This window comes from Hemicordylus capensis, chromosome 2 (genome assembly GCF_027244095.1).
Source record: "Hemicordylus capensis ecotype Gifberg chromosome 2, rHemCap1.1.pri, whole genome shotgun sequence".
NCBI classification, from domain to species: Eukaryota; Metazoa; Chordata; class Lepidosauria; order Squamata; family Cordylidae; genus Hemicordylus; species Hemicordylus capensis.
Genome location: NC_069658.1, coordinates 422,451,229 through 422,466,924, shown reverse-complemented (window position 1 = coordinate 422,466,924; position 15,696 = coordinate 422,451,229). Strand labels below are relative to the sequence as shown.

General features: G+C 43.8%; 1 protein-coding gene across 10 annotated transcripts; it reads left to right on the top strand.

Annotated features, from left to right (window-relative positions):
* Positions 1-1,162: 1,162 nt before the first annotated feature.
* Positions 1,163-15,696, top strand: LOC128347250 (transmembrane protease serine 12-like). 10 transcript variants are annotated; one of them, XM_053301612.1, is made up of 5 exons: positions 1,179-1,373; positions 3,409-3,496; positions 5,740-6,005; positions 7,452-7,594; positions 14,802-15,696. In XM_053301612.1, exons 1-5 carry the CDS (start codon positions 1,268-1,270, stop codon positions 15,042-15,044), a joined length of 846 nt encoding a protein of 281 aa, XP_053157587.1. In that variant the 5' UTR covers positions 1,179-1,267; the 3' UTR covers positions 15,045-15,696. The 10 variants fall into 10 exon arrangements, with proteins under 10 accessions (XP_053157592.1, XP_053157587.1, XP_053157584.1 ...); XM_053301609.1 differs by having other exon boundaries at positions 3,409-3,610; XM_053301614.1 differs by having other exon boundaries at positions 1,265-1,404; positions 3,409-3,610.

Sequence of the window (15,696 nt, the reverse complement as noted above, 5' to 3'; positions counted from 1 at the left end):
ATGTGGGTGTGTGGTGGCATGAAGAGGGAGCAACTTTACAATTGTGTCTCCTGCCTACTTGGTCCTCAGCATGTCACTTCCATTTTCAAAACACCAATTCTGCACCCATGAATATTTGGAAGAAATCTCTCTTGAACTCAATGGGGCTTACTTTAATGAGAATTTGCAGAGGATTGAGCCGCAAATCCAGTTCTGCCACCAGCTGTTCTACCTAACCATGCAGTTTACAAAGTGTAATCAGAAGTAAATCTCACAATGGGACTTGGTCCCAGGTATGTATGTTTAGGATTGACGTCTAAGTGTCATAATAGTTGTGTAACAGAGGGAATGATTAGCAGGAGTTTTTCTTACACGTGCATGACAAGCCACACGTCAAATACAATTTGCTTCTCTATATAACTCTTAAAAGAGGACTGGCTACCTTCTTTGGCATCCAGCCACCCTAGTAGAATATGCATTTCTGCATCTAGTGGACTAAGTTCATGTATATTCTGGTCATCTTACTTCTGAATGAAATATACACGCAGATACGGAAGTTTTGGGCGGTATAAAAATATGTTAAATAAATAAATAAAAAATTTAAAGTGATTAGCAGTACTTTTATTTGTAAGCAAGTAATTTAAGTGAGTCATGGATAGATTTGTTCTAAAATAATTCTGTCTATGTTTAAGTATGAATAATTGATTGGATTACTTTCAGAGAAGTAACCTCATTTCTTTGGAGTTATAACTCTCTAAGCAGAAAGACTTCTGACTTCCTCCTTTTTCTCCAAAGTTGAAGGCAGAGTACGAATAGCATATGAAAAATATAAAAAAAACATATTCATGAAATATATAATAAATATAACCACCACCATGAGAATACCAATATACAACTTTCATGAAAAAATGAAAAAGAAACAAGTTGTTCTAGTAAGAACTAATCAGCCAACTTTCCTTTCACTGTCTCTAAAACTAGACTAAATTGGGTTCAAATCGAGGTCCACAAGTTAGATCTCTTGCACCTCAAATGTTTGCCCAGGGCCCACCTCAGCTCCTTATTACGGCCCTCCATGTACCCCGCCACGTCCCACAGGCGAAGGGCCACCGCGAGAAGCAGCAAACCCAATTCCCGCCCAGAGACAGAACGCGAAGGCGCGCGTGCCAGGGCCGTTTGCACTCTTCCCCACCCTCCCCGTCACGTGACCCATGACGTGTTTTAGGAGAGCGGGAGGGCGAAAAGCCGGGAGCGAGCTCAGCGAGGTGGCGTTTCCTTCCCACGAAACACGATGCCGACTGCACCTTTTCTCCCTATAGCTGCTTCCGCCTTGGCGCTGCTTGTGCTGCTGGGTGAAGTCTCGCCTAACGCCCTGGCGGCAACGACCGCTTCAGACGGTTAGCCCACCTGCGCCGCTCTTCCTAAACAGTTGCGTATAGAATAGATAGCCTTTCCCGGCAGAAAACTTCGAAAGTCACGCTAAGTGCCATAGCGCCAAACGCGCCTGCGTAGAGCCAGCGTCCTCTGCAAAACTACGAGTCCCAGCAGCCTCTAGCGGAAGTGGCTGATATTGGAAGAAAGTGGAAGAAGCGCCCGGGCCGTCTGTTGTTGCAGCGTGGTGGCAGGCTTCTGCTCAATACGGAAGCGACCTCTCCCCGACTGCCCCCCGTTAATTGGCCACTATAACCCCAAGGACTGCAGCCTGGCTAATATACTCCCCAGCGGGTCAGACCTCAGTTCAGGTCACGGCACAGGAATCTGCTGTGACTTGAGGCTCGTATTGTGCTCTGGGCTCAGGCAGAGGCGCGGAGAAGCCTGAGCGTTTCCCCTTCCCTCCTCGGGGGCAAACGATTCTGGGTCTCAGCGTGGGGTGGCAAACTATTTCCAACCGACCGGCTCTGGGGCTGAGGTCTCCCTGGAAGCGATGCGCAGTCGGAGGCGCTGTTTGAATAGAGCACCCGCATGGGAAGTGTTCATTGCGGCTCCTCCGAAGTGTGCGATCAAGGTGTTGAAGCTGATAGGATCACTGCTGCGATTTCACAAAGTTTGATGACCCCGTAGAAAGCCGCTGACGGGAGTTGCTGCTTCTCGCCAATGAAGCCTCCGAGTGCGGGCTGCTGGGCACTCTCCAGTGCACTCCTCTTGTGCAGTGCTCCTGTGCGGAATGACATATTAACTGGGCATATAGTGACAGGTTTAGAAGGTGCTGCAGCTAACCACAATGCAGAAGCTTCACTTGTCTAACATGAGTGTTCTTCTGTTTTATTTTTTAAAAGAAAATGTATAGGTAGCTTTTCAACAACAAAAAAAGTCCTTTGAGCAAATATGATTCTTTTCTCTGTCTCAGACAAAGGATATACCAGTAAAAGATAAACGGGGGGCAGGGGGATGTGCTCTTTTGAATTGGGGTAGTAGTTGTCCTCCACCCAGTTAAAGATAAGATCCACTATACTGAAAGCAGCCTCTTTGCTCAGTTAGGGGTGATATATATTGTGATCATAAGATTTATCAGCATATCTCTTTAGGGGGATCCAGATGTATAATTTTAGAGCTGTAGTTCACCCCAGCTCAGCAGCATAAGCATTATTTAGTAATGGAGCTGACATTTTTAAACTTTGGGCTCCATTGTATATTTCAGAGTATTTTGCAGATTGGCAACCAACCTTAAGGACATACAATCTCTCCCTTTCTCTTATCTCCTCTCCAGACCTATCACCCATTCTCTTTGTATTTACCTTGGTTTCAGTTACATGTGTCAATGCAAACACTGTCTAATCCACATCACAGTCCCTCAAAACTATGGTTTGAAAATCCACTTGAAAGCATGGTTTTAATTTCTGATTTATGAGGGATCCTAGTTTTTGTTCACCATGATTTGAAACAGTGCAAGAAAGACTGGGAAGGGATTGGATTGTGAGGGGAAACATGGCTTCCTGAGGTAGGCTCATGATCTGTACAGTGATTTGCAAAGAGCCAGTGGTGCTTCCACACTATTTTATTTTAGCACTACTGAAATGTGGTTTCACATGAAATTTAATACTATGCAGAGTACATCCTGCAGTGTAAAGAGTACTGTACATTCTGCTGTGCTCATCTCCATGACAGAGGAAAACATGGGTTGTTGCAAATCCTAAGAATGTTCTAAGGAAGCATGCTCCTTAGAAAATGTGAATAGGGTTGCTACCTTTTCAACCTTGAAGAATCAGACTTTAATCATACCACCACCTAAAAGTGGTAATGGGAAGAGATGGGAAAGTCAGTGCTGGCCAGCAGTTGGTGCTGTGGCAATAGCATGAGGGCCATGTTCAGCCTATAGCCAGAGCGCCAAAATTCGCAACAAGGAAGGATGTGGTTCTTCAGAATTTGATGCATGCATCCAGAAAAGTCCATAGAGAATGCATCTCACTAATAAAACCATGTTTTGATTTCTAGAATGTGGAACAAGACCTCTTATGGATGAAACAGCAACAGGCAGCCGGATTGTAGGTGGACATGATGCTCAGCCTGGGGCATGGCCGTGGCAAGTTAGTCTTCAAGTTTACCAATTTGGTGTAGGATATCACCATATATGTGGTGGATCTTTAGTCAGTAACAGCTCCGTGCTGACAGCAGCACATTGCACTAAAAAATGGATGTATGTATCCTTCAATTCTATTTTTTTCCTGTCAGTGTTACATGTGAGAAAAGTTAGATGTGAGAAAGGTTTATTGATCAAAAATGTATTAACTGAATTTGGAAATCTATATTAACATGTTGGGATCTGCAGCAAAACCTTGCAGTAAATCCCCACTCCATAACAAACCTTGTTTGAGCTCCCAGTTTACTCTTGATTAGGGCTTCAGCCAGTTTGGAGCAGAAGGCCTTGCTGTTCAGGGTTCTTGAGAGGAGGGTAGGGTGGATTTCCCCCACCACTTTCCCACCATTCTGAAGCCGTTCTCCACTGTGCATGCATCTGCCACTCATAGTCCTAATCTCCTCCACTTAGGTTACTGTGAAGTAACTGTTGGGGCCAAACAAGCTTTCAGACACGCCCTTTCTCTCTCCCCCACCCCACCATTTCCTTCCCCTCAACACCTGATTCTCAACATTTGTAAGCCAAGGTATTTATTTATTTATTTATTTCACATTTATACCCCGCCCCTCCAGTGCAGTACTGCTCGGGGCGGCTTACAACAATAAGATAGACACAGATACAAGTAATAAAATTAAATTTTTTTTTGAAAAAAAGATTAAAAACAATTATTAGGTTCAAATTAAAACGGAAAATTACAAGAAGCTAAAGAAGCTACCAGATATAACAAAATAATAATGATATTAAAAAGCCTCCTTAAAAAGGTGTGTTTTAAGATGTTTTTAAAAACACTGAGGGAGGGAGCATGGCGAAGCTCTTCAAGGAGGGTGTTCCAAAGCCGAGGGGCCACAACCAAAAAGGCCCTGTCTCTAGTCCCTGCCAACCAGATCTCTATTAGTGGCGGGATCATGAGCAGTGCCTGAGATGATGATTGGAGAGCCCTGGCAGATTCATAAGGTTGAATGCAGTCCGACAGTTACCCCGGCCCCAAGCTGTGTGCATAGTTGTTCTTGTCTCCAAGACTATCCCCCCGCCCACCGACTTTCCCTTACAGAATAATATACTTCTGAGTTCTTAGGTGATCTCCCATTTTTTAGGAACTACTTAACTTAAAAAGTTTTTTTTTTTAAGAATGATGGTCTCGTTTTGTTTTCTGACTTGTAGTTTTGAGTTCCACTGATCTGCTTGGAGCCATTTGACCTGACTTGGATGTGGCTTCGGCTGCACTCCCCCGAAAGATCAAGCACACAGTTTGGAGGAACTTCTCTATCTGGTGCTCAACCTTGATGCTCAAGTGGCAGCTGTGGGCAAGGGTTTCTTTGCCCAGCTTTGGCTAGTGTGCCAGCCATAGAGGCAGAGGACCTTTCTTCAGTGACCCATATCTTAAGTCATGCCCAGACTAGACTACTGAAGTACTTGTCTCCATGGGGCTGCTTTTAAAGATCTTCAGAGGTTTCAGTTGGTGCCTAGTGCAGCTGCCAGTGTATAAACAGGTGCAAGTTATGTGGCACATAACTTGCACCATATTCTGTATCAGCTGCATTGGCTATCAGTTTGCTTCTGGGCTCAATTCAAAGTACTGGCTTTGGCCTTTAACTTCCTAAATGGTCTGAGGCCAGGTTACCCAAAAGACCACCAGTCTCTATATGACTGTCAGGGCCCTTAGCAATTTAAAAAAATATAAAACAGGCAGCAGTGAACAATGAAAAGTCAGATTGAAAGAGTATAAAACTCAGTGAGGTCATTCACACAACCAAAAACTGTTCTACCCGAGTTTGGGAGCTGTGTATGCTCCCAATCGTTGGTTGTGTGGAAGCAAGGTAAGAGGAAAACCTGGGTAGAAGTGATTGTGTGGAAGCAAGATAGGAAAATCTGGGTAGCATTTCCTCCTACCTTACTTCCACACAATCACTTCTACCCAGGTTTTCCTCCTACCTTGCTTCCACACAACCGAAAATTGAGAGCACACACAGTTCCCAAACCTGGGCAGAATACAGTTTCTGATTGTGCAAATGACCTCAGTGATTAAAAAACCTGGGGAAATAAAAAGCTCTTCATATGGCACCAATAAGTCGTCATGCTCAGCTTCTGCACTGAGAGTGAAGCAAGAGACAATGCACATGTTTTGCAGATTCTGAACTAGTAATGCTATAATAATAATTGACTCTTCAAAGTATTTTCTTCTGTTCTAGGGATCCAGATTTTTGGAGAGCTGTGATAGGATTGAATCGACTTTATAGATACCAGTCTGATATTGTAATGTCTCGGGTCAGTAGTATCATGATCCATTCTAGTTACAATGTGTACAGCTATGAACACGATATTGCTGTGTTTAAATTAATCAAGTATATTCCATACAATGAACATATTCAGCCCATCTGCCTACCTAACACCTCTCTGGTCTTGACGAATGAGACCCTGTGTTACATATCTGGATGGGGATCCTCAAGGGAGCAAGGTAAATCTTTCATTTTTTGCTTTATTTTATTTTATTTTATTTTATTTTATTTTATTTTATTTTTATTGTTAAATTTATATACAGCCTTTCATTTCTTTAAACTAATTGATTGTTAAAAGTATGAATTAGTTTAGTGATCTCAGAAAGTTTATGTGCTGTGAGTAATTTTGGGACTATTTCACACATTTCATGGAGGAGCACCAAGCTTGGCCACCAAGTGTAAGCTCAACATGGAACTGCTAGCAGTCGCTGTTCTTGACAAGTCTACCATATGATAGATGTGTTGCATTCACTATTTTAAGTTTTAGATATACAGTACATTGAAATAATGTTATGTGTAAAATGGCTCCCAATTATAATCTTCACTGAATGTTCTAATATAATTCATTCCAGCCACTTCTTGGAAGCAAGCAAGAATAGAAAATATCAGAAAAGTCCACTCTTGGCACAGTGGTGTACAGTTTTCCTCCCAGGCTCATTACTGAGTAGGGTATAAGCAATCTATGCAGATTTCCCCTCTCTTCAAAGCATCTGCTGCTTTAATCTCATAGAATGAGGGACATGGAGCCAATGAGGATCCGTGTGAAGAACCAGACGGGGTTTGGCGGGGAGAGTGGGCTTCTCCCTGTAGACGAACAGTTGCTCATTGCTGGGCGGCCAGCTCTTGTGCCCGGCCGCAACTCCATCAGGAGCTTCGGGGGAAGGGGAACGCCGCTGTGCGGTGCCCCGGTCCCCAGGAAGGCACCGCACAAGTGCGTGGTGCCTTCCTGGGGTCCCCTCTCCCCCAACCCCAAGCACACGATCCATAAAACCTCATTGAAGGGGATGGGTTGTTAGGTGGGCTAGCCGCCAGAGAACCACCAGGCTCACCCGTGAGCTCAGTGGCTCCCACGACTGATCAAAACCAGGCTAACGGAGCCCAGCCCAGTTTTGATCAATCGTGAGAATGGCTTCAATGTCTTTTGTTGGGCCTGTGAATTCCTAAAAAGTTATGAATTTTTGAAAGCCTGCAGCATTTTAAACCCTTTTTAGACCGCAATGGTGGGGAAAGGGTGTTTCCAGGCAATTTAAGTTCTGCACTAAAATAAGCTAGATTGCACAACTTCTATATCAAACCCTGTGTGTGTGTGTCTGTGTCTGTAAAACATTTATATCCCAGCAACCATTGGCATAATTGTTTTATTTTGCACAATTTATGCTGGTTTTGGTTGATCTTTCTCCAATAACTTCAGAAAATGTATCAAGATAACTCTAAGATAACAGTAGACACTGCCCCATATATCTTCACAACAGTGAATGCACATTTTCTAGATTGCTTGGCTGGTGCCTTACATTTAGGAGAACTGTGCTGACTGAAAAGTTGCTGAATGCCGCCTATTGGCTTGTATGTTAGACAACATTAACAAATGCCAACATACTTCCAGCACTGTGTTCTTTTTATTATAGGTAAACCCAAATATATATTACAAGAAGCTCAGGTGGACATTATTTCTCTACACATCTGTAATAGATATGATTGGTATGGAGGGGCAATATCCTGGAATATGCTTTGTGCTGGCTCTGAAAGTGGTGATGTTGACAGCTGCCAGGTAAACTAGAGAATTCTGTTTGTAAACAGAATGCCAAAACATACTGGGGCCATTCACACAACCAGGCAGGCGGGGTGGCGTGGGTGTGGGAAAGACTTTGCATATCATCTCCCCACCTCCCAAGACAATCCATTAAGCCTTGCCATTGTGTCTCCTTTGCAGGTGTGTCTCTCTTTTTGTCTCCTCAAGCTGAATGCAGCTCAAGGAGACATACTATCCCATAGCCTGGGTTAATGGTGTGCTGGCACCATTAACCCAGGCTAGAAGCTGGGCTAAAAAGCTAGGGTAGGTGGTGCTGTCCTGCTGGGATTGGACCTGATCCCGACAGTTCTCAAGTGCAGCCTAAATGAGGCTGGGCTTCCCTAGCCTGGGTTAGGCTGCACATGAGAACAGCCTCACTGTCATATGGATTGTAGGCTAAGGTGTGTTATCTAGTAGTATTTTGAAATAGCTCCAAAACAGTTTGTAAATTTGGGAAATTGAAATTAGTTTACATTACTGTAGGTGATACGATGAATATTACTCACATCACAGTAAAGCAATACCATAATTTCACATTTCTCATCATCATCTATTACTTACAGAAACATTTAGGTGCTATACATAAAAGGACACAGAACTCCATAACCACAATATTTCTATAATTTAAAAAAGTTAGGCAGAAGGAGAAGTTGCTGATTGATGATTGACAACAGGACTAAATGATCTATTATATTAATTCTCCTGGATGTGCCTTGGAATGTGCGTCCCAGAGCCCAGCTGATTGGCTGGGCGGCAGATGTGCCTGATTGGCTGAGGTGCACCCAGGAAGATTGGTTGCCATGGCGGCAGCCCAGCTGTGGAGGCCAGAGATGGCGGGCCCAGCCCGGCTGCGGAGGCAAGGCCCAGGAGGGGGGAAAGAAATGGGGGGGGGCAGAAGTGGCAATGGGGAGGAGAGGTAGCTGGGCCCGGAAGCAGAGACTGGGGCAGAAGTGGGGGGAGAGATAACTGCCAGCCCCAAAGAGCACACAGATGCTCTGTGCGGGGTCGGCTAGTTCATGCATAATCCCAGTGGCCCACATTCTTCAAAGCCTTAGAAGGACAGAGTAAGAGTTCCACCTTCTCAGGGAGCTGGAGAGGATTACGAAGCAATGTTCATTTCTTTCCACTTTCCACAAAAACACAGCTCACTTGAGGGCTGTATGACTCTCGGGGACATATCCATGGAAGCAAACAGGGCTTTTGCGGGGAGGGGTAAGAAGTTAAATTCACTTTCTGATCCCCCTCCCCATGTGCTGGACTGCAAAGCAATGCTGCTAGTGTCCCATCTCCCTGTGTGGGCGGACCTCTTGTGGAGAATATGGACCAAAGGAATTAATGGGATTATTTATTTATTTATATTACATTTATAAACTGCCCCATCCAAAGGCTCTGGGTAGTGTACAACAAATTTAGTCATGACTGGCATGTCCCATTAATTTCATTGGGACCACACAACTATCAACAATGATTAGAATCGTTCGGACAATGGTTTTTCCCATGACACTCTATGGATGCGAAAGCTGGACTTTGAAGAAGCAAGATAGAAAAAGTATTGATGCTTTTGAACTTTGGTGCTGGAGAAGACTTTTGAGGATACCATGGATCATAGAACAAATCAATCCAGAATTTTCACTCGAGGCACAAGTGACCAGGCTCAATTTATCATACTTGGGACACATTATGCGAAAACCCAGATCCCTTGAGAAGTTCATAATGCTGGGGAAAGTTGAAGGAAAGAGAAGAAGAGGACAACCAGCAGCAAGGTGGATGGACTCGATTACGACAGCAATGAATGCACTGCTGAGAGACCTAAAATGCCAAGTTGAAGACAGATCATCCTGGAGAAAATCTATCTATGTGGTCGCTAAGAGCCGACACTGACTTGACAGCACTTAATCAATCAACACATGAGTAATTTAGTCTAGATGTCAACCTATATTTCTAATATGGATTTGAACTAGATTAAAATGAGAGCCAGCGTGGTGTAGTGGTTAGAGTGCTGGACTAGGAGCAGGGAGACCTGAGTTCAAATCCCCATTCAGCCATGAAACTAGCTGGGTGACTCTGGCCAGTCACTTCTTTCTCAGCCTAACCTACTTCACAGGGTTGTTGTGAAAGAGAAACTCAAGTATGTAGTACACCGCTCTGGGCTCCTTGGAGGAAGAGCGGGATATAAATGTAGTAATAATAATAATAATAATAATAATACACCATTATTTTAGTTGAGGTTGACAATCTGCCCCCACTATTTTCATATCATCCCCTCCCCCCCACCCCCATAACAACATCACAGAGAGATGAGGGGTCAAAGCAGAAGAGCTTTGCAGAAAAGTTAAAACATTTATATTTTTTTCCATTCAGAACACTTCGCTTCCATCCAAAACAGACACCATAACAATAGATAGACAACAGTTTTTATCAGTACCTTTGTGCCTAATGATCATCTCATCAGAACACAGTACCTGTGTCCCTAGAGATCATGAGGTGATTTGGTGTGGGGTGTTATCGGTATGCTGGTGACATCCAGATCTACTTCTCCATCTCAACATCATCAGGGGATGGTATAATCTCCCTAAATGGTTGCCCAGAAGCAGTAATGGACTGGATGAGGGAGAATAAACAGAGACTGAATCCAGATAAGACAGAGGTACTTACTGTGTGGGGTCGGAACTCCAGATACTATTTTGATCTGCCTGTTCTAGATGGGATCACACTTCCCCAGAAGGAACAGGTACGCAGTATGGAAGTACTTCTGGATTCACACCTCTCCCTGGTATCTCAGGTTGAGGCGGTGGCCAGAGGGGCTTTCTATAAGCTTTGGCTGATACGCCAGCTACGCCCATTTCTTGAGATGAACGACCTCAAAACAGTGGTACATATGCTGGTAGCCTCCAGACTTGACTTCTGCACTGTGCTCTATGTGGGGCTGCCTTTGTACGTAGTCCGGAAACTGCAGTTGGTACAGAATGTGGCAGCTAGGTTGGTCTCTGGGTCATCTCGGAGAGACCATTTATTTATTTAAAAAATTTCTAGACCACCCAAAACTTAGGTCTCTGGACGGTTCACAATAAAAACACAATCAAAACAAAATTTAAACATTAAAAACAATTTAAAACTTAAAACAAGTTAAAAGTATTAAAACTGTAAATCTAATTAAAAGCCTGGGTGAACAAATGTGTCTTAATTAACTTTTTAAAAGTTGTCAGAGATGTGGAAGCTCTTATTTCAACAGGGAGCCCATTGCAAAGCCTCGAGGCAGCAATGGAGAAGGCCCATCCATGAGTAGCCACCAGACGAACCAGTGGCAACTGTAGATGAACCTCTCCAGATGATCTTAATGGGCAGTAGGAATCATAGCGAAGACAACTTTCTCTTAAATACCCAGGGCCTAAGCTGTTTAGGGCTTTATAGGTTAGAACCAGCACCTTGTATTTTGCCCGGAAACTTATCGGTAGCCAGTGTAGCCCTTTCAATATAGGGGTAATATGGTCTCTCTGAGATGGCCCAGAGACCAACCTGGCTGCCACATTCTGTACCAACTGCAGTTTCCGGACCATGTACAAAGGCAGCCCCACATAGAGCGCATAGAGTAGTCAAGCCTGGAGGTTACCAGCATACAGGTGAAACTCGAAAAATTAGAATATCGTGCAAAAGTTCATTAATTTCAGTAATGCAAATTAAAAGGTGAAACTGATATATGAGATAGACGCATTACATGCAAAGCGAGATAAGTCAAGCCTTAATTTGTTATAATTGTGATGATCATGGCGTACACCTTATGAGAACCCCAAATCCACAATCCCAGAAAATTAGAATATTGTGAAAAGGTTCAACAGTCTAGGCTCCAGGTGTCCCACTCCAATCAGCTAATCAATCCATAACACCTGCAAAGGGTTCCTGAGCCTTTAAATGGTCTCTCAGTCTGATTCATTAGGAATCACAATCATGGGAAAGACTGCTGACTTGACAGTTGTGCAGAAAACCATCATTGACACCCTCCATAAGGAGGGAAAGCCTCAAAAGGTAATTGCAAAAGAAGTTGGATGTTCCCAAAGTGTTGTATCAAAGCACATTAATAGAAAGTTATGTGGAAGGGAAAAGTGTGGAAGAAAAAGGTGCACAAGCAGCAGGGATGACCGCAGCCTGGAGAGGATTGTCAGGAAAAGGCCATTCAAAAGTGTTGGGGACTTTCACAAGGAGTGGACTGAGGCTGGAGTTAGTGCATCAAGAGTCACCACACACACACGGATCCTGGACATGGGCTTCAAATGTCGTATTCCTCTTGTCAAGCCGCTCCTGAACAACAAACAACGTCAGAAGCATCTTACCTGGGCTCAAGAAAAAAAGAACTGGTCTGTTGCTCAGTGGTCCAAAGTCCTCTTTTCTGATGAGAGCAACTTTTGCATCTCATTTGGAAACCAAGGACCCAGAGTCTGGAGGAAGAATGGAGAGGCACACAATGCAAGATGCTTGAAGTCCAGTGTGAAGTTTCCACAGCCTGTGTTGATTTGGGGAGCCATGTCATCTGCTGGTGTTGGTCCACTGTGCTTCATTAAGTCCAGGGTCAACGCAGCCGTCTATCAGGAGATTTTGGAGCACTTCATGCTTCCTTCCGCAGACGAGCTGTATGGGGATGCTGACTTCATTTTCCAGCAGGACTTGGCACCTGCCCACACTGCCAAAAGTACCAAAACCTGGTTCAGTGACCATGGGATTACTGTGCTTGATTGGCCAGCAAACTCGCCTGACCTGAACCCCATAGAGAATCTATGGGGCATTGCCAAGAGAAGGATGAGAGACATGAGACCAAACAATGCAGAAGAGCTGAAGGCTGCTATTGAAGCATCCTGGTCTTCCATAACACCTCAGCAATGCCACAGGCTGATAGCATCCATGCCACGCCGCATTGAGGCAGTAATTGCTGCAAAAGGGGCCCAAACCAAGTACTGAATACATATGCATGCTTATACTTTTCAGAGGTCCGATATTGTTCTATTTACAATCCTTTTTTTATTAGTTTCATGTAATCTAATTTTCTGGGATTGTGGATTTGGGGTTCTCATGAGCTGTACGCCATTATCATCACAATTATAACAAATTAAGGCTTGACTTACTCGCTTTGCATGTAATGTATCTATCTCATATATCAGTTTCACCTTTTAATTTGCATTACTGAAATTAATGAACTTTTGCACGATATTCTAATTTTTCTAGTTTCACCTGTATGTACCACTGTTTTGAGGTCATCCAGAACAGGCAAACCAAACTCATCTCCCAAGTTCCGACCCCACACAATAAGTACCTTCATCTTACCTGGATTAAGCTTCAGTTTGTTATCCCTCATCCAGTCCATTACTGACTCCAGGCAGTCATTTAGGGTGGTTGTGCCTTCTCCCAATGATGCTGACATGGAGAAATAGATTTGAGTGTCATCAGTGTACCGATAACACCCTGCACCAAATCCCCATATCATCTCTCCCAGCAGTTTTATGTAGATGTTAAACAACATCGGAGACAATATGGAACCCTGAGGGACACCATACAAAAAAACACCATCTCACTCCTTTGCTAATAGAGCTACACTGGCTGCCAATAGGTTTCTGGGCAAATTACAAAGTGCTGGTTATAACCTATAAAGCCCTAAATGGCTCAGACCCTGGGTATTTAAGTGAACCTCTTCTTCATTATGAGCCCCACTGCCCACTGAGGTCATCTGGAGAGCTTTGTCTCCTGTTGCCACCAGCTTGGCTGGTGGCCACATGGGGATGGGCCTTCAACCCCAACCCACAATGGGGATTGCTGCCCCGATACTGTAGAATGCTCTCCCTACTGAAATATGATCCTCCTCATCTCTGACAATTTTTAAAAAGAACTTTAAAACCCACCTCTTCACCTAAGCTTTTTGAGCTTTTTAAATTTTAAGTTTAAATCTGTTTTGACTTTTAGATTGTCTCAATTGTTTTAAGATTTTTGTGTATGTTTTAGCTTGTTTTATGTTATTGTTAACTACCCAGAGATGAAAGTTTGGGGCAGTGTACAAATTTGACAAACAGAATGAATGAATGAATGAATGATGCCTTTTTTTGAGAACTAACATCGGATGGATCATCACACACCCTTGGTTCTATAGCATAATTTTAGGGTAAGCTTACTGAGTCTGAAGCTGGAGTTCTGAGAGTTCCCATGATCCGATTTGGTAAGTGACTTATTTGTAGGTAGTGCAGTACACCCCAAGTATGATCTCCACTTTTGAAGCTTTGTAGATTTTGTTGTTGTTGCCACAAAAATAGTGAGACTGTTCTCAACACCAGGCTATCCTAGGCTAGAGCAGCCTAGCCTGGGCTAGGCTGCTTGTGTGACATGCCACAGAGTTACCATGCAATGACTGTGGTGCCTTGTGGGATCCCCCCGTCAGACACCCATCTCTGTGGAACCGAGGAGTCAAGGAGACACACAAACCTGGCAGCCACTGCAGTGACATCCCAAGGTTTTCTGTTGTATCAGGGAGAAGGGGTGATTTTTGGCAATCCCTTCACTTTTCTCTACAGCTGCTTGTGCCTCCTGAAACTATGTACCTGAAGGTTGCAAGACCCTTAGGTATGTGCAACCTGATATTCCCACCCTGGCAGCCAAACCTGGCAGCCGAGCATCCATGCCACATGGATTCCTGAGCTCCTGCCCAGCCTAACCCTGCTCCCAAGCCTGGCTCTTCACCAGGGTTACGGGAGCAAGCGCTCCCTTAACTCGGCTGCCAGGTTTGTGTGTCTCCTTGACTCCTCGGTTCCACAGAGATGGGTGTCTGACGGGGGATCCCACAAGGCACCACAGTCATTGCATGGTAACTCTGTGGGATATGAGGAGGCTGGGAAAACAAGTCCCGGCCTCTGTTGCTCTGCGCTGCTGGGAGTAGCGCAGATAGTCATCCACGCTGCTCCCAGCAGTGCAGGTTGTATGGGTGAGCGGCTTGCACACCAAAATGATCCAGAGCACTCGTCTGAGGGGGAAGGTGAGTTCAACCAGCCTTTCCCGCCACCCCGCCTGCCCAGTCATGTGAACAACTGCCATATTTTCCTTTGAATATTCATGAGACATATAACTCAGACATAATGGATCCCTCAGACTTCAGAATAGTTCTGGTATTTGTTCAGGGTAGTAGTATTGTCTGTCTTTATTTTTCATATTCCAGGGAGACAGTGGTGGACCTCTGATGTGCTATTTCCCAGATGTCTCCAAGTATTATCTGATAGGAATCACTAGCTTTGGCGTTGGCTGTGGCCTACCCAAACGTCCAGGAATCTATGTACGTACATCTCACTACAAAAGTTGGATAGAGTCATGTATTTCATCTCAGAAAGAAAATACTGCAGACATTCCATTTTTTCTTTTCTTTTTGATAATGGGACAGGTAACCTTGCATCTAGTTGAATGAAGATGCAAACTGTCCCTCCATTGTATTAGAATTATCTCAGATTGTTTTTACACACATGGTATTTTCTTGTTTTGAGCAAGTCTATCCTGAATAAAATTCATCGACTCACCTCCAATTTACCATTGCAGTGACATCCCAGGGTTTTCTGTTGTATCAGGGAGAAGGGGTGATTTTTGGCAATCCCTTCACTTTTCTCTACAGCTGCTTGTGCCTCCTGAAACTATGTACCTGAAGGTTGCAAGACCCTTAGGTATGTGCAACCTGTTATTCCCACCCCACCCCGGTTCAAATATATATTTAATGTGTAACTTTAAAAAATGTAAGCCCAAGGGGCAATGTTCAGTTACAGTTATATTTTATAGACTATACACAATTTGATACTAATACTATTGTTCAAAGTGGGACAGAGCATGCAACAGTAATTTAGCATATAATGTGTTTTTTATCAAGGTAGAGGACTGATAATGTACACCATTCAAATGATAATATTCCAAGAATGGAACTTCTGTATTCTGAAATATAGAGGGACAATGTACTTAACAAATACCAAAGGTTGCCGTATTCTTCTGGTTTTTAAAATAAAATGTGTTCTGTATCTGAATACAGATACCATGTTTAAACATCCTAATAAAAGATTTATTCAATTCCTCAA